The sequence below is a fragment of the Epinephelus moara genome, chromosome 12 (genome assembly GCF_006386435.1).
Source record: "Epinephelus moara isolate mb chromosome 12, YSFRI_EMoa_1.0, whole genome shotgun sequence".
NCBI lineage: Eukaryota > Metazoa > Chordata > Actinopteri > Perciformes > Serranidae > Epinephelus > Epinephelus moara.
In genome coordinates this window covers 15,697,862-15,725,198 of record NC_065517.1, presented here as the reverse complement: position 1 = coordinate 15,725,198, position 27,337 = coordinate 15,697,862, and the positions used below count along the sequence as shown (strand labels likewise).

The 27,337-nt window shown below is 40.0% G+C and overlaps 1 protein-coding gene across 1 annotated transcript in view; it reads left to right on the top strand.

The window, feature by feature from the left end:
- The window catches only part of man1a1 (mannosidase, alpha, class 1A, member 1), a 201,485-nt gene that overhangs the window by 136,065 nt on the left and 38,083 nt on the right, over positions 1–27,337 (top strand). Inside the window, exon 5 of the mRNA XM_050057907.1 lies at positions 19,163–19,257. Coding sequence (XP_049913864.1) covers positions 19,163–19,257 — 95 coding nt within the window. The remainder of the gene's footprint in view (positions 1–19,162; positions 19,258–27,337) is intronic.

Below are 27,337 nucleotides of genomic sequence, written 5' to 3'. Positions count from 1 at the left end.
AGCATAAAACCTCACCCAGTCCATATTCATAGTAGATAGCAATATTACTGAAAGTAAATGTTTTACACACACTTTTTTAACATACTGTCAAGGAGCTTTTTTTTAAAAAAAAAAAAAAAAAAAAAAGAGTGTAAAACAATGTACTGAATGTGTCATTGAGTAATAAACTAATCAACACAGACAGATATGTGTATTTAGAACCCTACTGTATAAAAAAAACACTTCTAGAAAACCTAAATTGATAAACAATACTGTTTTTCCCTTCAGACAACAGAGGAGCCATTTGTTCATTATTTCTGTACATGTATAACAGTCTATGGTGTCAGTAACCCATTCAAAAGTACACTTGAGGTCAGGAGTGTTACTGACTACAAGACCCATGAGCCACTGGGCCAGTCGCTAGCTATTGATTGGCTCTGAGACCCCAGTAGGTAAGGTAGGCACTTCTTTTCAACACACGCCCTTGTTGGCTATTGAAGCCCATAGTAATAGCACTGAAGCTCCTATTGGCTCAACCGAGGTGTCAACCAAAAGGTCAGGGTTTAACTACAGTTTTGATACAGAGCTACCGGTGTAAGAGCCACCTTAGCACATATTTACAATTGGCAAAAATGTCTGTTGATATGACATATCATGTAGGTTCTCCTACTATAGTAGTGGTCTACACTATGGTTATGATTCTGTTTGCTTTATTTCTGTGTTAGAATACAGGCCGAATTTATTTATGACAGGTTTGGTGCCATAAGGCAATTTAGTGCTCATGACAAAAGCAGATTGTGGACACCGCCATGCGAAAAGGACAACAAGTTTGGGTTTGTTTGGATCGTAATAAGTTTTTGACCGTGTTATGTAGTGTTAAAGTGTAAAGTAACGAGTAATACCTGAGAATATATAGAAATTGGACATCAAGTGGGTAGCAGACCGTACAAGATGTAATTTTGGAAGGACATGGCCCGCCATTTTGTTTTCTTTCTTTTTTTTTATCTCAGTAAGTAAGCAAGTTCAACTTTTTCCTTGCCTCGAGTGAGTACTATTGATCTTCACAAAAGGAATAGGAACACAAGTCAAACCTAGACACCTTACAGACTAAGTGGCCTAGGAACTTTGGTATGTTGAATCAGCCACTACAACTGGCAATATTTGCATGCAAACTGGAGATATTATGGACAGTATGTGGAGAAATATGAACATTTAAATCTATGCAACAGTGGTTTGTGGGTGTAATAATGTTTTTGGACTAAGATCTTTGCTGGATTTTTGTCTGAACCTTTTATTGAACCTGCTATGGAGGTTATATCTTGAAATGGTACACATCAGTCGAACTGCAAGGAGCATAGCTTAAGAACGATAGGTCGTATGAGTAAACCACTTCAACACAGCAAATGCAGCAGTTGTTTGCATATCATAACTGTCAAATAAAACCTTACAAGGTCCTGCACTGGGACGTCAGAATTCTTAGAGTTAACCAGAACATTAGAAATTTCCAGATAAACGAAGAGATGCATGAGAGAGGCACAGAAAGCAAAACTAAGAACACACTTATTTTCACCAAAATTAGATTTTCACTGCCAATTCATACTACTCTATCAAAATGAAATAAGTTGAATTGTTCTTCACATTATGGCTACATAGGAGCAGAGATGAAAGTAGGCAGGGGTCTGTAAACATGTCTGACTGAGTGTTATTATCCAGCAAAGACCAGTCTGCTAACAGCTGCTGTAGTTCCTCCAGGTTTACAGGATGTCTAAGTAGTGTTAAATTAGGTCAGTAGAATAGTAACTGCAGCATGCTGCCACCCTGTTTTTGTCTTTTTGTTTTCTCACACAGCTGCATTCAGTGTCCTAATCAGCTCACTTGTAAGAGTCAGCCAGTCATTATTGCACAATAAGGCCTGCTATTGTCAGTAAAGACACAGATGTTGAACAGAAGCTCACTGCACATTGCTTTGCTTAGTTCACTACTGCAAAACACAGTCTGCTAACCCAGCAGTGCTCTCTGTTTGGCCTGTTAATTTGAAGTCAATTACGTTGTCATCTCGACTGTCCGAGTCATGTTTGTTTTGTGTGTTCATCTATCAATATGATTTGGTTGAATAATGTACTGAATGGTATAATTATCTGTTGTACAAAAATATCTTTGTTAGAGTGAACATGCAGTTAATGGATTAAGACCCAGCAGGAACACAGAACAGATACTGTAGTAATGTGTGTTGATGTGTGTGAGGAAACGTTCTTTTAAGCTTTTTTATTTTTGCCAGAGCTGAGCTGAGATCAGTAGTATCGATTAGTCTGGCATTTTTTGTCTCTTTTCTTAATTGTTTGTTCTAGAAAATGTAAAAAAAAATAGCAAACAAATCCCATCATAATTTCACGGAGCCAAAGGTGATAATTTGAAAGCTTTTGTTTTGTCTGACCAGCTGTACAAATTGCCAAAATATTCAATTTAGGATGTTTTAATACACCGAAAAGCAGAAAGCTTGTCTGAGAACCTGGAAACAAAGAATACTGACTTAAATGTCCAGTGTGCAGGGTTTGGGGGATATATTGACAGAAATGTAATATGATTTTTTGTGTATAATCACCTGAAAATAAGAATCGGAATAAGAATAACAGTATTATATTTAGCGGTATGGCTCTGTTCTAAGGCCTCTCTGCCTTTCCTCAGGCCGCAAAGAGAGCGCAGAGAGCCTCTTCCACGTGCCAACATGGAAAGCCTAAGGCAGAGAGAGCACACCCCTCTGCCCTTCCACGTGCAAACAAGGAAAGCCTGAGACAGAGACAGCAAACTTCCTTGCCCTTCCATGCGCCTACATGAAAAGCCTAAGGCAGAGAGGGCACACCTCTCTGCCCTTCCACGTGCAAACAAGGAAAGCCTGAGGCAGAGAAAGCAAACTTCCTTGCCCTTCCATGCGCCTACATGAAAAGCCTAAGGCAGGGAGAGCAGCAGAGACCCTCCGGGAACAGAACAGAGCCTCATCAATGGCAAACAGAAATGACATTGATAAGTCAGACACAACATACAAAGGAGGAGCTGAGGTGGAGGTGGGTTGCAAAGAGGCTTGCAGAGGAAGCATCAACAGTAGGCAGGCCAGAGCATTCTGTTGCAGTTTTACAAACAAATCCAAAAGCCAACAGGATAACAACAGATAGTAACTTTTAAGAAAATTGTGTTTTTTAATTTAATTCAATTCTGTAGAACTTTATTTATCCTGAAGGAAATCCTCGTGCCAGAGAATGCTTCAAATTACAGTAACACTAAGTTTAGTAACCACAATTTTAACTAATCACACCAGTAAAAACCAGACAACCAGTGTGTTCCCCAGGTCAGGGTCACTAACTGGGCCCAGTTTTATAACAATGGGGTATTAAATATCTCAAAATACACTAATATAAGATAAGAAGTGGTTTCAAGGAGCAGAAGCAAAAACCAGTGCCTGATAGAGTAACAATAGGAGTGAGGTGAGTACAAGAGTTACTAAAAAGGAACTAAAATGGTGGATAAAAACAGACTGTGTTCTGTAGTGCTCCTCTGTGGTCTCAGTCTACGGCTGAATGTGCTCTGATAGGACTCCAGAGTGGCATGCAGGGAAGAGACAATGAAAAGAATAGAGAAAAGATGGGAGGGACTGTCCAACACACCAACGGCCTGTATACAAATACATGGATATTGATTTACGTGTTGTCTTTTTAGTTTGAGTATCAGGTTTTACTGTCAGACATGAGGTGTGAGGTCTTTCTGTCAACCTTTCCTCTTTCTCTGTTACATCCGTTGTTAACAGTAAACCTTATAAATGAGGGTTGAGTATTAGTGTGTCCTTTTGTGTTCCATCACAGCTGACAGGTGACCCCCCTCTGCCAAAACACCACATCCACTCAGGAGTCCATCTCTCCGTCACTTCATTTCTTCGTCCAGTCTCATTAACATTCAAACAGCTTCACCTGCAGCACTCTGTGGTCGTTGAGGGGGAGTCAGAGTTTAATTATTTTGGATGGTAAAAGGTATTCTTGGGAGGCTCACACCCCCCCCCCCCCCCCCCCCCCCCCCCCCCCCCCCCCCCCCNTGCTGCAAGGCACAGTGATGAGACTGCTGGACGGCTGTGGAAAGAAGGCACTGCTGTAACATGACGGACTTTGTTTTGCATTGTGTACCGTTTTGTTCATTTGGATAGACGACAACATGTAAATCATTATCCATGTATTTTTATACAGGCCTTTTTTGTGTTGGACAGTCTCTCCTCTCCTTTGCCTCCCCTTGCCTTGTTGTCTTTTGCCAACTCTCCTTTTTCATATCTCTTTTCCTTCCCTGCCCTTTCCTTCACTTCCTCTTTCCTCTCCTTTCCTTTTCTCTCCTTCCTCTTGTTTCCTTCTCCTTTCCTTCTGTCCTTTCCTCCCCTCTCCTGTTTTATCACCTCTCCCTTCCTCCCATTTCCTGTCCTTTTCTTTCCTTTTATCTCTTCTCCTGTTTCCTGTCCGTTCCCTTGCTCTCCTTTCCTACCCTGCTCCCTCTCTGTTTTTGTCCTCTCTTTTCCTTTTCTCTCTCCATGCTTTTCCTCATCCCTCTTTCATTTACTTTCCTCTCCTCTCCTGTTTCACCTTCCTTCCCTTCTTCTTCCTATCCTGTTTCCTCTCCTTTGCCTTCCTCCCCTGTCCATTTTCCTCTCCTTTCTCTCCATTCTTGTCCTCATCCATCTTTCCTTCCCTATCCTTTCCTTTCCTTTCTTCACCTCTCCTGCTTCCTCTCATTTTCTTTCCTCTCCTGTCTGTTCTTCTTTCATTTCATCCCCTCTCGTGTTTCCTCTCCTTTTCTTTCCTCTTCTGTCTGTCATATTTCCTTTCCTGTTTCCTCTCCTGCCCCTTCCTGTCCTCTTTCCTCTCCTCTCCTGTTTCCTCTCCCGTCATCTCCTTTCCTCTCAGTTTCTTTCCTCCTCTGTCTCTCTTTTATCTTTCCTTTCCTCCCCTCTCCCATTTCCTGCCCTACCCTTTCCTCCCCCCATCTCTTCCCTTTGCTTGTTGTACTCTCATCTCCTTTCTCTTGCTGTATGCTTTGCTTTAATTATTACTAATTCATCTCCTCAAGCCAATGTTTATTTTTCTGCCACCGTTCGTATGTTTTCCCGCCCTGAAGCAAGTTATTAAACCCAGAGAGAAAGAGTGAGAGAGAGACGTTGACGGAGAGTGGAGAGGAGAACAAGAGCAACCATTCACACAACAGCAGGCTTCTTAACCACTGAAAGCTGTCACCTCCTCAGAGTGGTGCGTGTGTTTGTGTGTGTGTGTGTGTGTGTGTGTGTGTGTGTGTTGCCTAAGCCTCTCCAATACAGCTGTCAGGGCAGCAGCCTGCAATCGAGCCTCATTCAGCCGACACGGAGACAGTCGTACGCTGCCTTACTCTTCCCACATTTAGTCGGCACTCATCATTCAGTTTTGCCTCTGCGGATTCATTAATTCATGAAGTGAAATATAACACTTCTGGGCCTTTTTTTAGTGCTACTTGAAATAAAATAGAATGAAATACATGATCAGTTTTGCACTTGAATAAAACATAGGAAATTAACATGTTGCCCATGTTGTGTGGGCTAGTGTTTTGGTTTTAGGGTGTGAATTTGATTAAATATTTTTTGGCCCTTTTTGAGGATTCTGTAGACTGCACAATCCACCTGCCTGGCTCTTTGGATAATATGCAGTACTTACAAATGATGTGCCTTGATTCAGAAAGCACCTGGCATGATCACAAAGTTGATAACCGTATGCATCTTTGCAAAGCACTTTTCTTGAAGCAACTTTGAGTGCATGTTTTTCTGAGTTTGTAAAGGTGGCATAAGGCCTCGTAAAAGAGGTTACTCTTTTACGAGGCCTTATGCCACTTACAAACTCATATTCATACTGTCATACTGATGGCTCAATGGAAATATCTACAATTGTTACTTCATGTTAAATACTTGTAGTGCTGTCACCCCATATAAAGGGTCGTAGATAAAACATAGAAGGATGTGTTTGAGGAGCACATCAGTCGGCAGGAGACTGTATTCTCAAAAATATTGATGAAACAGGCCAACCCTGCGTTAAAAAACAGTTGGCCATGTGTATGTAAACACAACTGGCATCTTATAAATAGATTTTCTTTTGTGTGTGTGCCAGTTAAGAAAGTAGCAGAGAGGTAACGCAGAGGCAAGACAGGAGGAATTGAAAGAAACTGTAAATGAGGTGGAGAGAAGAGTTTTATAGATGGATGAATACAAGTGAGCATTGGAAGGAAAGAGGAGGAGGAGGAATGAGTTTCAGGAGGTCTCCCGGAGCGACGGGAGTGTCAGTGAAATGAGGAGTAACGAGGAGGGAGGAGATGATGAAGGGCAGCAGGGGAGGAGAAGGGAGAGCAGGGCAGTGTGTCAGGGTCCAGGAGGAAGGGGGGAGGCAGGCGGAGGTGTTGGCATGCGTGGCTTTCTCGATCCCCACAGACGCTGCTGTATTCTGGGCCACATGTCCCACAAGGCCTGCAGGGTGATTCATCTTAGTTAGGGAGCTGTCCAGGCAACTCTCTGTAGACTGCAACACGTAATCATACACACACACACACACAACACACACACATGCTGCCAACATTTCTGGTTAGAGGACTAGATCTGGAAACTTGATTGGGTGAACACACACACATACATACAGCTCTACACACTCCCACATACTTAAAATGTTGAAATCCTTGTAGGGGTCTTCCACTGCATTCTATAGCCTACACAACTTAAACCCGAAGATAAGCCTTGATTAATGTAATTTATCTTAGTCGGGGTCCACACCTGTCAGTTATGCTCAGTGCCATTATGGATCGAAAGCACGGGGAGGGCAGGTTTCAGCTGTGAGTTATTCTCCATTTACAAAGATATTATTGCTCAAAATAAGGTAGAAATAAACCTGTAAAATGTTACGTAGAGCTTCAGGTTGTTTAACGAAGATACTCAGGTTGAGGATCATCACCTCCAAACACTATTATCTTAAAAACAAAAATCATATTATTCACAACCTTGGCCTCATTGCTGCATGTCTGACCATCATTCCTCTCAGGTATAATAACATTTTACTCACCGACTACACTGCTAAAACAGAGTTCACTAGGGCAGCAATAGAAAACATTGAGCTTGACCATTCTTCTTGACTTTGGAAATACTTAACAAAACACCTCTAGGGCTACAACAAGCAATACTTTTCTCCATGAATTAATTAATTGGTCTATAAAATGTCAAAAATAGTGAAAAATATCCACCAGATTTTCCCAGGATCCAATGTGGTACCAGTTTACATAATGGGCAACTGAGGGTGCTTTTACACCTGCTTTGTTTGGTTCAGTTCAATCAAACTCAAGTTCGTTTGCCCCCTACTGTAAGTGTGGTTCGTTTGGGAGGTGTGAAGACAGTAATCGCGCTCATGCTACTTTGTGACAAAAGTAGTCCCTGATTCAGACCAAAGCAAGTGAGCTCTAGGTCTGAAAGCACCCTCAGAAAACCAGTCTGAGGCTGGAAACATGGCATAATTTTTCCTTTTTCTCTGTCCATTGACTTTATTACTGATCACTAACTCACACAACAAGGTCACAGTCCACATTCTTGACTGTGTCATTTCATCTGAAGCTCCTGAATAGAGCAAGTAAAGCTGGCTGTACATTGTAAGTTTTGAGCCTGTTTCATCTTCAGTCAAAAGCCAGAGCTTCGATTTGAAAGGTCCAATATTCAAGCCATGACCTGAGTGCTCACATTGCTCATACCAGACAATAAAATGGCCCGTCGGCCCCCGGGGACTGTTCTGGCTATTGACAATAGTCAACAAAGATGTGTTTGAAAGATCCAGGGTGGGTTGAAGTTTGTTTGCTAGCGGTGGTATGGTTAACAGTAATGTAGAGACAGTCCCGAAACACGATTAAAAGTCCATTTCTGCAAAAACAGGTCAGTCTAAGGTTTGATTCTCTCTCTCTGTCTCTCACACACACATACTCACACACACAAGTTAGTTAGTTAGTTAGCAGCACCACCAGCATACTAGCTGGGTATGTACTGTGTGATTGATTGAGTGAGCAAAAAGGGCACTGACCTTGGGAAATTGACTGCTGCTTCAATTGTGCGAGAGCCTGACCAAAATTTCTGATGCCAGAAATTCATCCCAACATCCGACGGCCGGTCAGGAGCAGTTGATCGGACCGTTAACAGTCCACATTCCATCTTGTACACTTCATGATTAACGATGCCAGATGAAGCCAAACAAATTCAGTCTGGCTCAAAAATTGGGTCTGAAACCAATTCAAAATTCGTGTTTGTCCCGCTTTGGACCTTCAGTTGAGGATATTTTTTGTCAAATGCTGTGTCCAACTGTCAAGCTCAACGCTGAGGCCAACATGGGTAAAGCTGCTCAGAATCATGGACATGACATCTTAATTCGAGGACCATGTGATTTGGTTTAGCTCCAAAACAAGTGAGTGAGAGGCTCTTGCGTTAACATTGTTTTTCCAGTCATTAAAAAAAGTGTTGAAAAACAAAAGACAAATTCAGTTATTTAAACCAGTATTATGGGAAAGACAACATTGGAGAATATTTAGTAGGTTATTAACCAGACCCTGCATTTATTAAGTCTTTATCAGGTTGTGCAGCACTCATACCTTATTGTTAACTATACCCTACGGTGCCACACTTACTAGAGTTGAGTTTGCAGGGAGTTTAAAAATTTCAATGAAGATTTTATGTTCTCCTTTTTTTTTTTGGTTGGATTTTATTTGGTGTGTGTAATTGTTTCACACTGGGGAATTGTTTACAACGTGTCTAATTATTTGTCGGCTTGTGTTGTTTCTTTTAATTGATGTTGCTGGGTCTCCACGTCTCAGTAATTAACTTGGTGAGAACTTTATTTTATTTATTTTCACCCCATAGCTATTTGGAAAGTTAGACAAAATAATAAAACATAAGGCCAAGCTTTTAGGAAACTTTAGTTCTGGAAAGAAACCTTTCTCTGGATCGATCTGTTTAGATTTAATGCTTTTGTTTTCGTATAGACATGTCTGGTAGAGATCAATTGGCACTCTTGTTCACAATGTTTCTCTTGTTTTTCCTTTTTCTGAAATTTGAATATCAGAAAACTCACAAAAGATGTGTCAGTGACGCCTGTGTTGTGTTTTAATGCTTCATTGACCATTGTTGACAGTGTAGTCTTACCCTGTGGATATACATCAGTCATGTTGGTGTAAAGCTGTATTGATCTGATGTACTCACTTTCCCTCAACCCCCCTATCTTACATGTTTCTCATTTAGTGACTTGCAACAGTGAATTTCCAACAATAGCCTCTGGAGAGAACTTGTCTGGACTCCAGCTAGTGGTTTTACATGTTCTCTGTTGTAAGAATAACAATCAAGATTTAATCATCACACCACTGGTGTTGGAGAAACTGGACTTTTTGCTGAAGTAGTGAGTCTAGAAACAGCTGTTTGACCTAAAGCCACTAAAATTTGGTGTTTTGTTGAATGTGTTGTTGTTTTAAATTCGTTCTGCTGCCTTTTATTGACTTTGTTCTGGAAATACGTTGAAACCTAAACCTAACCTTCTAATCCTAAAATTAGAGTGAACCCCAAACCAAAATAGCTGCCTTAAAATACCACACAAAGAGGCTGAAATGTCTTCAGCATATACAAACACACTAATTACACACACAAGAAAACATGGGTTAACAAGGCGAACTCCCTGGTGGTACAAGTAGCATGGAATGTAACTGCATCCTAAATAGACTGATCCTTTGTTTTTCTTTGTCTTTTTCCCTGCTCCATTTCTCATTCTGTCTCTATCGCGCTAAAACACACACTTTTCTCATTCTGTGGATTAAATGACTTTGTAGAGGGTGAACATAATGGCCAAAACTTCTAGAGGAAAGGAGGGAAAGCAAATGGTCTTCCTCTTTTTTCTCTTTGTACCTCCTTTCTCTTTTCATTACTCATATCTGGAACTTTAACTCGTCCTGTTGTGTCCTTCTTTGTCTTTTCAAAGATTCTTTGACCTGAATTGTCACCAATGGTTGGGTGTTATTTTGTTAGATGAACTACCTGTTTTCTGCATCTGTCCAAAATCTGTCTTTCAACAACAAACAAGAGTCAGGGGTCATGAGGGTCCTTGGGTAGAGGGTTGACCAGAGGTGGGGCCAAGTCATTGTTTTGCAAGTCCCGAGACAAGTCTCAAGTCCTAAATTTTGAGTTTCGAGTCCTAAACAAGTCATAATGCACATTTGACCAAATGTAATGCCATTTTAACAACAAAATATATCAAACTTAGAAAAATCATTAATTTTTTAAAGAAAATGTTTAACGTATTTGTCCAAACAAGTTTGATGGAAGATGTTGCGTCTGTCTGTAGTTTTCAACCTGCGTGTCTTGCATACTGCAATTCATTTTTCTTTGACCACAGCAGAGTTTATGTACACAAACAGTATTATCCTTTGTATCTTTTCTTCAACTGCCACTCATTAATGTAACTTACGTTCTTCATGGTTCTCTCCTGAAAGTTGATAGGATGTTGTTAGATTGGTTCAAACAAAGTGGATCTAGGATATTAAGGGTGTTTTCACATATAGTCCTTTTTAAATGAACCAAACTCAGTCCTCTGAAAGTGGACCAAAAAGTGAACCAACAGAAAAGGGACTCGGTTCTTTTGTGTTCTCATTGTCATTGTCATTTGAAAGAGGACTCAGTTCTCTTTCTGGTCAACTTCAGCTCTGATCAGGACTCAGTCCTCTGTCTATTCACACTATAGCCTATATATAATTTATATTTGTTTTTAATTTGACATGGCACTGCAGTGTGATTATGAAGCCCCTCGCTTTCAGTTGATCTTAAAATTGGAGGGAAACCTTAGTGTTTCTGTGCTGTAGACTCTTCCTGTTTGATATATTCTGCATTCCACATCTGGATACGTGCAGTATCTTCCGTGGACCAAACTACGTCTTGTTCTGCATCCTTGCAAGCATTACAGGCCAACATGGTTTCATCCGTTTTTTCAAGCTTCCCAGTGCAACAGCATGTGATCTAGAGGGCTAAATACAATGGCAAAGAGCAAAGCGAACCTGGAGCACTTTGTGTTCACAATGCACAGGTTAAGTGAACTGCAATGAGGACTTCAAGCAAACCAAACTCAGACCACCTTGCTTCAGAGGGGTCTGAGTTCTCTTGTAGTGTTCACATATGCTCTGAGTCCGTTTAGAGGGCTGAAAAGGACCAAGTGTGAAAACAACCTTAGTGTCCACTTGCTGGAAATGAATAGTTTTAATGTTACTTAATGTAGGAAATGAATTGATTCGTAGCGAACTTTTTAAATATCATGCTTGTGAATCTTTGGGCTGGGGAAAGGTATCAAGTATTTTCAAGTCATTTTCAAGCTCAAGTCCAAGTGAAGTCACAAGTCACTGGTGTTAAAGTCCAAGTCGAATTGCAAGCCTTTCTTGATTTTGTCAAGTCGATTCTAAAGTCATCGAACTTGTGACTTGAGTTATATGACTTGAATCCCCACCATTGACCATAATGTGCAGTGGCACCATTCATCGTACTTTAAGTACACACATGCTCTGCCACAAGTAACCATGAAAAGCAAATATCACCTGATTTTTTTGGAGTAAGCAAACACTCTTTTCGTAGTAACACGTGTGACACATTTAAAGCATGCAGATAAGTGCAGTTAGAGATTGTGTTTGGATAATTCATTTCCTCATCCTGCTTTCACTTCACTTAATCTGTACACATATTATGAAACTTCTTCCGCTACTGTGATTACAGCATGACAGATACTCGCAGGCACACTACTTATTAAAATAATAATCATGCACACTTTCTCACCCTGCGAACATTTTCGCAGTCAAAACAGTCAGCTGGTGTCTCCGAAACAGCAGTTTCATAAGTCGTCAGATACTGATAATAACAGATTTATGCCGTTACTTTACCGTGGGGTTAGATGCACAAATAACAACAGTAAAGTGGTTCATTTTTCCTGATGGATATTTCATCAGAAGTTCCCAGGTGTGAAATGTGATTATTAACATCAGTTTTTACTCATGACATCAGCCACAAGCTTCAAGTGTGTGTGTGTGTGTGTGTGTGTGTGTGTTCACAGTTTCTGTATAATTCAGTTGCTTATTAAAGCTTGTTGGCAGTTTGCTTGATGGCCTTGGACACAGGGTGTGTTTAATTTATTCTTCTGTGCGTCCCTGGGAGTGTTTTTATTCTTCCCCTCAGTGTGCTCCTGGCATTATTAAAGGCATTAATCACCGGGATCTGACGCCTTGTTACGACACAATCCTGCTCCAACAGCGCCGCCCGAAACACACTCACACACACACACTCTCTGGGGTAATTTGGTGTCAACAGTGTCACGAATCTTGGCTTGAAAGTACTGTATCTTGTAAATCCTTTTGAAATACAGTATAAATATATGTTTCGAAACATGAAGATATTAAAAACAGAGTGAGTGTGTGTGTGATTAAAGTCTATACAACAATCCATAACCTCCAATATGACATTTTACCAGGGAAGGTGTTAGACCTGCCTGTTACGTCTATAGAAAACAACAATTGTGGCATCCTTACAATGCCAAACATATACATCCTGACATTACTTCTTCTCACCCACAATGATTTGATAGTTTATTCCAGACTGTCAAATCTGGCATGTACCATTCCAAGTGATTACCACGACCCTGTTACCTCTCCACTGCGTTGAGCTCACAGTAACCTTTCCCTCAGACTTTTGAAGGAAAAGCTGTCCAGTTGCCATATTGTTTTGACAAGTAGCCTCTCGAGCTTCTCTTCTTCACAAATCTTGTTCTCCCCCTCTGCCCCTGTCTCTCACACCCTGCTGAGCGGTAGATCCTTTGGGAATTGAGCTGCCAGCATGCTGACATAGTGTATGCTACTGTATCACCTCTCTGTATGTGTGTCTATATGGAAGGTATGACTATAGTAAAGGAAAGAGTAATGGATGGATAATGAAAGAGGAGAGGACAGATGTCGTCACTATAAAAGCTAATTTGGTGTGTGTGTGTGACAGCTTGCTTTGACTTTAAATGGTAAAACTGTATCAATGATATTCAAGCAGTAGGTTTTAAAATTGGTTATGAGTCTAGCAACCACATACCAGCTTATGTATATAACTCGTAATATTATAATCTTGTGGGTGTTTGAAGGGCTAACAGTCCTGTGTGATTAAAGCACATGAATCAAGGATGTAAATGTTTGGTGTTTGCTCTCTCTGGGAGGTAATGCACAGTTACAGCAGGTACTTAAATAGAGCTATTCTGTTGTGTCAGATCAGAGATGTGTTTGATTTGCAAATGCAGCAAATCAAGTAAGGCTGAACAGGTTTGTGTTGTTTGTGTGTTTGTTTTCTTTGAGAATATAGGAAACAGTTGAAGTTTCGCTTGGTTTCCTGCATTCATATTCTAGATTCAGAAGTCTTTTATGCATGTGCACAATCAATCAATCAATCTTTATTTCAGACTCAAAAATAGGTCCATATAAAATATAATAAAAAAAATAGACGACATACACACAACATACAAGACAGGATAAAAAACACACCTAAAAAACATACAAACACGCTCACCAGTGTCTCCAGAAACTAGAATAATATCCGGTACTGCGGCACTTAATGCTTTAGTGCTTTAATGCTGTAATCTGAAGTGGAACTAAATGATGTCCCTCCTTAAACAAGTGCACTTGTTTCTTCATTCATAAAGCTTGATGTCATACTACTGCTTCAAAAATGCTTCTGTAAAGTTTCAAATCAAATCAAGTTTATTTATGTAGTACATTTAACAACAGCCACAGTTGAACAAAGTACTGTACAAATTAAAAGAATGACACAGAAATATATTGCAATATAACATATACACAATTATAAAACAGAATAACACCATTAACGTGAAAATATTATAAAATACTAAAATCAATCACTACGAACAAGCGAAGGGCATTGAAAACATAAATGCCTTAAGATTTGTTTTAAAATTATCAGTAGAGGGGGAGCATTTGATTGAGACCGGAAGACTGTTCCAAAGCTTTGGAGCACCAGCCTCGACTGGGTGACAGTTAAAAGACATCGTTCTGAAGATCTAAGAGGTCAAGATTTGGAGTAGGGGCAGAGAAGTTCAGCAATGTATGGCTTTAAAAAATGATAGAACCTTAAAATCAATCCTGCATTTGAAGGGTAAATAGGTAGTTTGCACTCATCTTTCATGTGACCATTTGTATATCTGTATTACTCACCATGTGTTATGTTGAATTTTCTCACATGCCTCCAGTGAACAAAGAACCCCAAACGGAAAATATTCTTGATAAATTTAAGTCATAGGGGTCCACATTTAACGACAGCAAAACTTTATCAAAACATCCATTTACAAACTCTCACGCAACTCGTGCAGTATAATCCAAGTCTCATTTATCCAGTCATATGGTCAGTACTTCCCAAACAGACAGCCTTTCTGATGGGGAACTGAGCAAAAGGTGAAACTTAATCTATGGTCTTTTCAAAGCTAGACTCCATTGACAAAAGCAGTTATTTTTACCTTGGTGAACACAGGAGCCGCTGGTCTACCACTGCCTCAATCTGGAGTTTGTTTGTGTTATTTTGTGATTTTAGTGAATCCAAACTTATTCTTTAAAACACCAAAGTCACACAGTAACACAAACAAACCAACTGATTGAGGCAGCGGTAGACCAGCAGCCCCCGTGTTCAACAAGGGTAAAATTACTGTTTTTGTCATTGGAGTCTGGTGTTGAAGAGCATAGATGAGTTTCACTTTGTGTTTATTTCCTGGATAAATGAGACTTGGATTATACTGTATGACTTGTGTGAGAGTTTGTAAACAGATGTTCTGATATTGTCGCTGTCAGTAAACATGGTTGCCTATGACTTCAATTCATCAATAACTTTCTCCGTTTTTGGATTCTTCGTTCAATGGAGGAATACAAGTAAAATGTTTTCTTCACCAATACAACATAACACAAGGTTAGTGATCATATAAATTATTCATAAACAAATGGTAATTTTGGGGGAGGGCACTGCCACCCTACATTAACCGTCAGAGATAAAAATAAAATGTCACGCACATGTGGACTGCAGTTATTACCAGAAAAACTAAAACAGACATAACGTCATTCTCACTCTTGTCAGCGGACAGCAGCAGCAGCAGTTCGAGTCAAGCTGCTGAAACCTTGGCAGCAGTGTCAAACAGTCTACCACGTCTTGGGCCAAATCCCATTCTATCTTAACTGCTTGACTAAACTCGTGCCAGGAGCCAAATATGGAAGTACTTCACATTTACAGCCAACAAATTCAGACACCTAAGAGACACCATAACCCCTCGGCTAAAACTGCTACAAAGCTGTCCGGTCAGATATGCTAACACAAGAGCTTTGACTGGGAAATCAAATTCAGTATCACTTGTAGGTGATAGTTATTCAAGGGGAAAATTTGGTTTTGCCTCGGAGCAGAAACATCATAATTTGTTGTGTCTCAGAGTGAAACCTAACATTTGATTATTACTAGATTGGTAGAGGTCAAATATCAAACATGAGTCCACAATCAAGCATTGATTCTGTTAATTCCAACCTCAAAAAAGTGACACAGCCAAGAAAAATACAAATCAAATATATAAAAAAAATCTCATGAAGACAATGTTCAAAAGTCATGTTACACATTTACCTGTAATTCACTTTTATAAGACATCCACACCTGTTTTTTACAGGCCCCACATCCAGGTAAATTTGCTGTTTTGCTTGTTCTATGGTTTAATATTCATGAAGTTACTTAAAGCAACACAGAGCCTCTGCACACACTTGTTCCAAGATAGAGAGTAAATTTAGAGGAATACTCCAAAATTGTATAAATTAATGTCAGTACACTGAAGTGCACAACACATGCTCATGTTTACCAGCTCAGCCTGTGATGTCTTATTCTAAAAGATACCGAAGGAATAAGAAAAAATAAAACATCAAACGTAAGGAAGTTTTCTCTGGATGGAGGGCTGACTCACTGCTATTTACGAGAAGTTTGTATTACTTTGAAGGTTAAGTTTTGTTACCTCTGGTGAGCAGTGAGTCATGAAAGCATCCTAATTTCTTTTCTCTGAATGCATTAAAACCCTAAATGTATAACGGGGAAATACTGCTGGATAATTTGTCCATTCATTCTGCCTATTTATTTTCCACAACTGCAATTAGTTCTGTTCAGTCAAATGTAAGCTGATTCTTCCAGACTTATTTTCATTAGTAAAATTGCTCCATCATCCATTTTGTTCTAGCATTAAACTGGTGTTAAACTGTTTGTATCGTGTCTTTTGAAATATTCAGCACATGTGTGCCAGACATGCTTCTTCAGTTTCAGACTTAGCATCTCATTATATTATTGTTTTGAGTTTACTGGAATAGTTTTACTGGAAGGTATCTGGTGCAAGTGTCCTTAAATGGGGTGAAGTATCCGTGTAATTTCCCTCAAATTACAGATGGAAAACATCAATGTAGCTGCATGCAACAACAAGACAGCCAGGGAATGATATTGGCAACAGATTACAAGGACTAAAGGAAGGAGACAGGAAAGAGCGAAAGCTTGGAATAAGGGGATAATAAAGATTGGAAGGAAGGAGGGGAGGACTTAGCTACAGGTGTAATATAAACTTCTTTGTTCTTCTTCTGGGAGCTTTACATATAATAGGAGAAGACTATTATATTTGCAATGTATATCAGGTTTTAAAAGAATTTGAATTCAGTGAGCTTTGACTTTCGTTGTGTCCTTGTCAAATGTTGCCCTAAATGAAAGCACTGGCCTCAGAACTGGAGTTCGTCCCTTGGTGCTGTGATTTGGCAGGCGGCTCCTGGTAGTTATTTTTAAAACATTTTCTAAAACTAGTATACCTGGTACAGAAAATGCTTCTGTTTACCATTCAACATTGTGTATGGTTGGGTTTTTTGGGGTTTTGTTTAGATGAATTGTTTTGTATTTGTCATTTTCTTTAGTTCAAAAACAACAGGCATAGAAAATCCATACCAATTATCATTATAGCATTATCAGTAATGAAGTTTTACATTATATTGCATGAGAGCAGATACCTATACAGACTGTTGATAGTCTACAAGTCATATCGGGCTGACACCAATACTGATTGTCGATCAGGCTACCACTTACACTGATTGCCGATCGTCTATGAGCCGTATCAAGCTGACACCTATATTGATGTCTTGATCGTCCATAAGCCATATCAGGCTGACACCTGTACTGATTGTTGATCATCCATGAGCTGCATCTGGCTGACACCTGTTCTGATTGTCGATCGTCTATGTGCCATATCGCGCCGACACCTTTACTGATTGTTTGATTGTCCATGAGCCATATCAGGATGACACCTGTACTGATTGTTGTCCATGAGCCATATCAAGCTGACACCTATACTGACTGGCGATCGTCTATGACCCATATTGGATTGACACCTATACCGATTGTCAGTCGTCTACAAGCCTTATCGGGCCGACACCCTTACAGATTGTCCATCGTCTATGAGCCACATCGGGCTGACACCAATACTGATTGATGATCATCTATGAGCAATATCAGGCTGACATCTGCACTGATTGTCGATTGTTCATGAGCCATATTGGGCACTACCAATCATTTGTTTCCTTTTTTTATAGCAACTGGTACAGCAGTGTCATAAGTCGGTTTGACTGCTTTGTAGGGTAATGGGCTCTCCACCACGTGGCAATGTAACCTAGGCTATAAAGTAACAATATGAATAAAGAACCACAAAGAGTCAGTCTTGATGGTTTCTTATTCTATCAATAACATGACTTTACTTACTACTTTAAAACAACAGAGCAATACAACAAAATCCCAAGGTGCAATACACCAGTAGCCTACAGTAAGTCTATAAGGACAACTGAAAAATGCAGTGTAATCTCTCTCCCCCTCCTCTTGTGCTGTGAGCAGGCAGTTAGTGTGTGGATGTGTGGCGTGGGGCAGGCAGGAGAACGCTGCTCGCTGCAGGAGTGGGAGTTCAGTTCTAGTGAGGTATCAGCAAAACAGAGTACTTGTGGGGTACCTAAAAACTTAATAAAACACATGTGGGAAAGCTGAGTATTCACGGATTTGCTAGTTGCTGATAACGCCCCACCCCACCCCTGTGCGCATGATTGGCAACTAGAAAGCATTAATCTCCATCTCCCAATCGCATATTTCCACTGAATATAGGCCAATCAATCTAGGCATCCCTAATCAAAAGCCATTAACAATACAGCAACTTCATCAGATAAGCTGATTTACTTAAAGTGTTTATACTTTTCAAGCAAAAAAGTTTGCTGGGTCCAGCTTCTTTGATGTTAGGGTTTGATGCTTTTCTCTGTCCTGTATGATAGTAATCTGAATACATTTGAGTTTTTGACTCTTGGTTGATAAAACAAACAATCTGAATCTGGACCAAAAATGACGAAAAAGTAATGTTGTGGGTGTTCTTAATGGTATTTTCGAGTTTGTCATTTGGAAACAATGAACAATAATGGTGACTCACCATGGACTTGGGGGTGTACACTCATTTTGTGACTAATTAAACATTAATTGTTACGTCCCTCCCCCATTGCTTTAAATTCTGCCAGTTACTGACCAGCATACAGGACTAGATCTACAAAGTAACTCACAGTTAAGGATTGTTGTCCAAGGCTTACTGCTCATCCCCCCCCCCCACCCCACCCCCCATTAACATCATCAGCTCTGTCACCACTAGTGTATTTGCACCATTAGCACAACTGCCATTTCTATTACATTTCTGTTGGCTACTATAGCAAGTTCCTCCCTTGCTTCCTGTTTTTTTTTTACAGGAAACTCAGACATGTAAAATCACATAGCATCACATACACATACTCTACTGTCTGTTTCATATGGACTTGTAGGTGTAAGCTGTGTGGCATCATTGCTGAGATGGCCAAACAACAATGAAACCATTCTTGGGTTAAAGGTCTAATAGAGAATGGTGTTGCTGCGTGAGACACTCATTGTGTGCTGGAGAAAGGGATTTTTTTTCCCTTCGTTGGGTGCATTTTAGGATGTTCAAGAAAATATGAGATCAGAGGGAGAAACCTCTTTTAATGAGATGCTCTTTTCTTTCTTTCTCAGGTATACCGTAGAAAGGCGGTGGAGCTGGGTGAAAAGCTGCTGCCTGCCTTCAAAACGCCCACTGGCATCCCCTGGGCTCTGCTTAACCTCAAGAGGTAGAACACACACACACACGCTCTTTCACACTGGTGGTATTTGAGGCAGCAGGTCTGTTTTTATGGTTTGATACTTAAAAGAGCTCTGTGGTCTGAGGCTTGAAGTGAGCCGGGTGAACACAAGCCTCCTCTCTATTCCGCTCTCACACACACAGAGCTGAGACGCTTTAGTTTTACATGACAGAGCGGGCTTGTCAGACAGGAGTTGTTTGGTTTTTCATCTAGGACTACATGCCAGCGGCTGGCTCTGAAACTCCACTAGCACTCAAAAGACAAACCGAAAGTTTTGGAGTACACTGACAAGGTTATAGGCCACAGTCAGCCTTTATTAATGCACTGTGACACACTGTCAAAGGGCTGCCGCTGGGTTTGACTGCTGCACAAACACACATGCAGAAACACACGCAATTTTAATAATGGAGATATAAAGCCAGTTTGTTCTTTTGTGTCAGATTGGATGCAGCCTGATTGTTGGTATATTTCTTTTGGAATTGATCCATACAGCAGTGCATACAAACTTTTCCTCTGTGGTTTCTATATAAAAAGACTTGGATTTTTATCCACTGTAATTTGACATCAAAGGGCTACATGTAAAGCTACTATATATGATGAAATCATAGGTTTGGAGTTGCTGCATTGAAGAATGTGAAAAGAAAAATAAAAAGAGACGGAAAACCAACACTACTCCCATTGTCTGCAATTACGTTATTATATTACGTTGCAGCTCTTATTAATCTTCATTAGGCTTTTTATCTAAAGATTAATGCTGAGAAATGCTGATTTTTTGTTTTTAAATTGTCAAAAAATTATAAATGTCTCTTAAAATTACCTAGATCTTATCGTGATGTCTTTAAATTTCCTAAATTTGCAAACAAGCTACTGCCAATAATCACTGCTGTGTGTTTTATCCATGATGACAATCTTAACCTGGTTTACATTTCCCAAACTAAACTAGAAATCAACCAATGTGGGGGTTTTTTCAAGATCAATTCCAATACTAATTATTAGTATTCGACGAGGCCGTTAACCATTACTTGGAACCGATACATTTATAGTGAAAATATAAATTTTAATACCAAAGTTTAGAGTGAAACAAACACCATCTTTTCAACACAAAACTTTATACAGATTCCTCTCACCATCCTTTGTTTAGTTTATAACATGTCTGTATTGTCAGTCACCACTGTGTATAGTTTATAAACTATGATAACTTTGTCATATCTCTTGCCGCATCCAGGCTCCGCCTCACTCCATCTCCCTCCTTACAGTCCTCGTACTGTGCAACTAAGGGTTCATCCAGTAACTACTATAAGACTAACAGCAGAATGTAACTAGTGGAACCATTGGGTGTTTTTGCGACTTCTTCATATTGGATCATGATGTTTATTACAACTTAACATTTTTACTATCAGAAGAAAAAAATAAGGATTCTGATAATCATAATAATCATCCAGGCCGATAGTCATTTAATCCTTAAACTAAACCAAACCTTATTTTTTTAAAAACATACAGCACAGTATCAGTGTCATAAAGAATGTCAATCACAAATGATGAGGAGAGCACCTTTTTTCCTCCTCCATTTTCTTTCTATCTCTCCTTCCCCAGACAGAGACTCGACACTGCTGTTTGTCAGCCGTTAATTAAAAGGCAGGTTGTCATGACGATAAACGTGCTGTGACAAATTAATTTTCTCTCTGTCTATATGGGTGAATGGACTCTGCACCCCCTCTGGTCCTTCTCTCAAGAGTGAGGAACACCCCAGGGGAGATTGTGTGTGTGTCTGTGTGTGGTTAGATGTGTTGTTAAACGTGGGTGTGTGTGGGTTCATGTGGAGGCACATGTATGTGTGTCCTCATGCATCATCCCCCTAGAGGCCTGAGCAGATTGCTGGTGATGATGACTTTACCTGCATGACTGAGCTATGATAGCTTGGTAGCACACACACACACACACACACACACACATTACCAACATTCCCGCACACACAAATCTCCTAACACACACACCCAGCGCCACAGTGGCTAATGCACCACTGAGCAGGAAACTTAAACTCCTATTTTTAGCTGGAAGTTTTCTTCCTGTGTGCGACATGTACACATAGAACAAACCGGTCATTTGTTTAAATGCATGGTTTTCAATTCTGTGCACTGATTCTTGGAAATGACTCTGTGGGAGCAAAATTTAAACTCAGATTAGCCTGAATTGGCAGTTACACATGCATCAGTGAGCATGTATGTTTGGTGGACTGAAACAATTATCTCAAAGCGTCATGGAAGTGAGCAGCGACTCAGCAAAATGCAAATGAGGGGGGTCAAACATGACCAAGGACAGGAAAAGACTGCATTGTTTTTAATGTCCAAGGTGGTCCATACTCACCTAAATGTTAGTGTGTGTGTGTGGCTTAAGTGAAAATAAGTCTAAATCATCCAGCATGTGCATTACAGCCGAATGTTTATATCTTTCTGTCTTTTAGCTTCAAGGTAGTTTTTGCTTTCATCATATTTTGATTTGTAGTCCTGCTCAGATTATATGAATGAATTAATAAGAAGCTCTATGCAGAGTGTACACCGTTAAAAGAGTTCATACTTGTGCAGTGGTGTGTCTGTGTCACTCTGCAGTTACACCTCCAAAACACTAGTTGGCGGCAGGGTTTCTTTAAAGTGAAATAAAGTTTAGTTGATTCAAAACACACATTAAACACACATTAAACATGGCTTAATAGAGACAGTTTTAAACAAAAGTACACAAATCAGCTTCACTATAACTCGCAGCATTCACAGACACAGCATTTGTCTTTAGCTGGACACATTTTCCCCACAAATACAACAAGCTAATGTTCTTTTCACAAGCCTTGGGCATTTTACATTGTATAAATTAGCTTAGCGGCTAGCAGACTTTTCCTTTACTCATATGAAGCCAGGGACAACAGCAACATTTAACAAAGGTAACGTTAATAAATTAAGTTCCATTACACAAGGATCACTGACAAAACAACTGTCTTATACTGAACATGTTTTCCAAACAAATACAACATGCTAACGTTATTAGCACAAGCCTTTGGCATTTTACATTGTATAAATTAGCCTAGCACTAGCGGAGATGTCCTCTATGCACATGAAGCCAGGATAAATAACACACAAGACTTAAAATGCTATGTTGTGGAGGCTTTATTGTCTTTACAATTTATTGTTTATTATCTGTGAAATTGAAGTAAATAAAAGCTTTGTTTCCACTAAGGGAAAGGGTTTAAGCTTACAAAAAAAGACAGAAGGTCTGGTTCGCTGCAACATGTAGTTACATTTCTGGGGAGGTGCAAGTCAGGCTACGGGGTAGGGTACGCCATCAATTCAGTGCAGAAGTATAAATCCTGCAATAGTCATTTAACAGGAGATATCAATGTACTTGTGGTGATATAGCCTCTTTATGCCTCTGAAAATTAGGCTGTGTTGTTTATTGTAGGTATTTCATGCTGTTTGGCTGTAGGCTAAAAACACAGCAGGAATGACTTCCCTGCTGTGTTTGTAGCCTACAGCTGGCTACCAGCAAAACATGCTCATGGCAAGAGCTATACATCACAAACATCCAGTTATCATTAAAATGCTAAGTAAAGTAAAACGAGGGGATTTACACTTTAAAGACTACAAGCAAGCCCAGACCAATAACCTGTGATTTGTCGTATTAATTAATAGATAACAGTTAAAGTCATATGTAAAATTGTTTAATTATATTAACACACAGCTCAGAAATTAAGTGGTTACAATGGCACTCATGAATGATGTGGTCAGACTGTAGGATAAAGTCTCTCACTTTGATATATTCAATGTATTGTGTGCAGATTAAACAGTGATGGAGGGAATGGCGTGATCGAAACACATACAAAGTTCTCATAAATGGATGGTTGAGATGAAACATCAGTGAAGCACTTTTAAAGCAGTGTAGTTAGGAGCTGTTAGACAGCCTAAATAACCTTGACCCAGATTGAGGCAGAGGAAATCTGTAAAACACACAGACACACTTGCAAATGAGGCCCAATTATCATCTCTCCCTTCATCCCTATTTCTCTCCCCTCTCTCTGTTTTACTCCCAGTTCCTTTCTTCTCCTTCATTTATTAAAAAACTTACTTTATCCTGTATTCCCTCTCCGTCCTCCTTCGGTCCATCCATCTTGCCTCGAGTGACCCAGTATCTTCTTCAGTTTCAGGCCATCATGCTGTGGGTCCACTCCACTCCATGGCCTTGTTCTCTTTATTCCCTCTCTGCAGTTTTTCATCACTCTGCCCCGTAGCTATCTGAAAAACCCAAGAGGGCCGCCGAGAAACAAGGCCACAGTTTAAAATGTGTTATTGCTTCTACACCAAGTAAACCTTGTTTGTTCAGTTGCTCGATTTTAATTTCAGAGAACAAGATAAATGCCAGAAATGTAATTTCCTGTTGTTGCTACTTTTTCCACTTTTGCTTTGCAGTTTGTCCAGACAATAATATAAGTCCCAAGTTAGACAAAAGGAGTAATTTTTGTCGACACAACCCACATTGTTCCATTACATAACCGTTAGTATTATGGAAACCAAATGTCCTATGTGATTCTCACCTTATTACCTGCTTCTTTATCTGGCTATTGGATCTTTTAAGTCATTTAAGTTAGGTGTTAAAAGAAGTTGTATGCAGCATTCAGAGCATTAATATGGCAGCAGACCCCTATTAGCAATGTAAAGATGTAGTGGAGTAATGGCGTCCTGTTCATTGTTATGGAAGCCTGTCCAGCCGCGTGTTAGCACTGTTAGCTGCCAGCTCAGCCACCTACATGTTGACAACCATGTCCAGACGACTCAAATGTTCTTACTTATTCCTAGAGCCCCTTTAAGAACTTCAATAACGCCATGTAAAGTGGGCAAAAATGAAACTAACTCCATCTGCTGAGGAAGATCATAAAGGGGCCTTGTGGTCAGATTGTTCTGTCAACTACTGTCTCTGCGATCAAGGGTGAAGTTTCAGTCTCTACAATTGTGTAGTTTCAGGTGAGCCCTTGTGTATGTATCCCTAAGGCTAGCTAATTGCCATCCTGACCCACAGTGGTGAATGGCATCTAACACCCGCCCTCTGGCTCCCCCACTGGTTAATACTGTTAGCTCTGTCAGCACTGTTGCCGTTGTTAGCACCGTTCACGCTGTTATTTGCTATCTCAGCCACCTCCATGTTAAGAGCCTTGTGCAGGCAATCCTGTCTCAGACTCTGAATCACAGATATGCTCTGAATGTTGCAAATAGCTCCGTTAAGCTAAACGCAGCATGGTACTGCCCTCTGTGGTTGAAAATTTCAAGCCTGTTTCTGAATAAATATGCTTTGCTGCAGTTGTAACCACACCTTTCAGTGATGTCACAGGTGACAAAGAGTACACCTTTACACCACTGCAGCCAAAGTTAAATCACTGGAGGTCAGCAAAAACAAGATTTTCAGGGGAAGTTACGGTGCTCTGTCAGTAGTCATAAAAACAGGCCAGGCCAATATCTTTACCCTTTTGTTTGCTTTATCCTTCACTGTAAGCACTGTCAGCTCAAAATGTGGACTCTATCTGTGACAAGGGTTCATGCTGGTCTTGGAATTCCTGTAATATACTGAAATCAAGAGGTATTGCTGTTTCAAACAGAAAAGGTCCATGAATCTGATTTATGTTAAGAGATTTAGTGTAAGTTCATGCACTAATAAGCCCAACTGATCATTAGACTGCTCATCCATGAAGACCAGTAACAGTCCAGTATAAAGCAACATGTATGCATGTATGTACGTATGTATGTATGTATGCATATAGAAACCCTCTGAATTAGTCATGATAGAAATTCAAAAGATGTCTTGACATAATTATTCATGAGGCTGATCAGTGGGAAACCTCGTCTTGATGTACAGTTGATTTATCTTCAGAAGACACATGAAACAGCCTCTTGGTCAATAGCAAGGTCAGATAAATCCGGGGTACAGTATGTCATAAAGCATCAGAGGCCGGCCCCAGACTCAGAGAGCTCTCTCCCTCTCCTTCTCTGTCTTTCGCTCTCTCTGTAAACCCATTGATTGTCACTAACTGAGCGGAAAATGCTGCTAAGGTCCGATTGATTTGTCCAATTGATCTGCCACAGACTCTGACTCCACCAGAGTAAATCTGGTGGCATTGCAGCCAGACCGACAGAGGAGCATTTGCCTCTGAATTCAGCTTTGATAATTAAAAGTAAAACAAGTAAAGAGGCGAAGAGTTGCATCTCTAAGACGGTCGTGATGTCTCTTCTAGTGAAATATTCTGTTTAATTAGCTGTGTTAGAGAAAACTTTCCTGTTTGATTTCTGTGTTTTCTTTCCTTCTTTTTATTCCTTAATGACTTAATGATTTTCAAATGTTTATCATGGACTTATGGAAAGTACAAAATCCATCAAGCATACAACAGAGGAAATATTAATTCATTACATTCTATCAAAAGATTTTGTGGTTCACATGAAAAGGTTTGGATTAGAGAAAGTTCTGAACATTGCTAATCCGTTTTGAAATGTACTTAATTGGTGTTAAATAGTAAATGTAGGCATTAACAGAAAACAAACAACCAATATTAGCTAATTAAATGCTGCGTAGATTTGGTTTTACTTTGGGAAAGCCTCAGAAATGTTGATTTTGTTTTATTTTGCCTGTCAGTAGTTGCCTTTTAGTAATTGAATAATTATGAATAATGATATTGTAAGCCAGATGAAGAAAAGATTTTTGGCAAAGTCGAGCAATAATTTAGGGAGATACCATACAGTTTCACACGTTCATTACACTGAATGCTTTTTAGTCCAGTTAGTGAAGATTGTTAATGAAGAAATATGACAATTTCTCCCTTAAACACTGACATAAGTATAAATCAAACATTTTTGATGATATGTTATTCCTCCGACTTAAAGGAGACCTTTTATGTTTTTGCTCATTTTAGGGCGTCAGATGTTGCTACATGTAGCTACATGCTAAGGTCAGGGAAACATGTAATCTTGCTTGCTGATGTTGTTAATTTCTCCCCAATTTCAGATCATATTCCTGCTGGAACAGGTTTAAAAGCTTTTACTGGTGATTTTTCCACATTAGAAAGGTGCAAAGATGCTGAAATATGGAAGACCTAGCAATACTGACCTATCAGAGCAGATTGAGCTTTGTCAGGAGAGAGGCTTAAAGAGACATTCATTCATTCATTTTCCATAACCCTTTATCCTGTTAGCCAGCTGACATTGGGCGAGAGGCAGGGTACACCCTGGACAAGTCGCCAGACTATCACAGGGCTGACACATAGAGACAAACAACCATTCACACTCACATTCACACCTACGGACAATTTAGAGTCACCGATATACCTGCATGTCTTTGGACTGTGGGAGGAAGCCGGAGTACCCGGAGAAAACCCACGCTGACACAGGGTGAACATACAAACTCTGCACAGAAGGACTCCTTACAGCTGTGCGGCTTAAAGAGACAGACGCTAAAATGGAGCATATCAGACAGGAGGTGAATACAGATGTTCCAGCACAGAGAAACAGTTTGAGAAAAATCAAGCCTTTTTTGACCAGTTAAACATGTAAACATGTTGTAGTTGAAACCCTAATTACAAGCATGAACCTGAAAATTAGTATAATCGGTCCCCTTTGATATATTAGATAATGGAAACTTCAAATAGTTGTAAACCAGAGCAGTGGTGGAAATTGTCTTTGCACATGGTCTGTCTGTACCCATACTGTACATGTGTGGCTTCCTACAATACTAAGTTGTTGTGTTTTACCAATAGCAGCACTTTACAAACTAACTGCTTTGCCTGTTTCCTCTGACACTTTCTTTCTCTCTCACACAAACACACAGACGCACGCACACACACACAAACACACACAAGTTAGCCAGTCGTTATCTGCTTTGGCCAGTATGTCCCATAGCTCTTCTATTAACATTCAGACTGATAAAGCTCTTGCAAATCACTCCCACTGCACTGCATACTGACTGGCCTTAATGGGATGAGGCATTGTGTGTGTGTGTGTGTGTGTGTGTGTGTGGGGGGGGGGGGGGGGGGGGGGGGGGGAGTGGT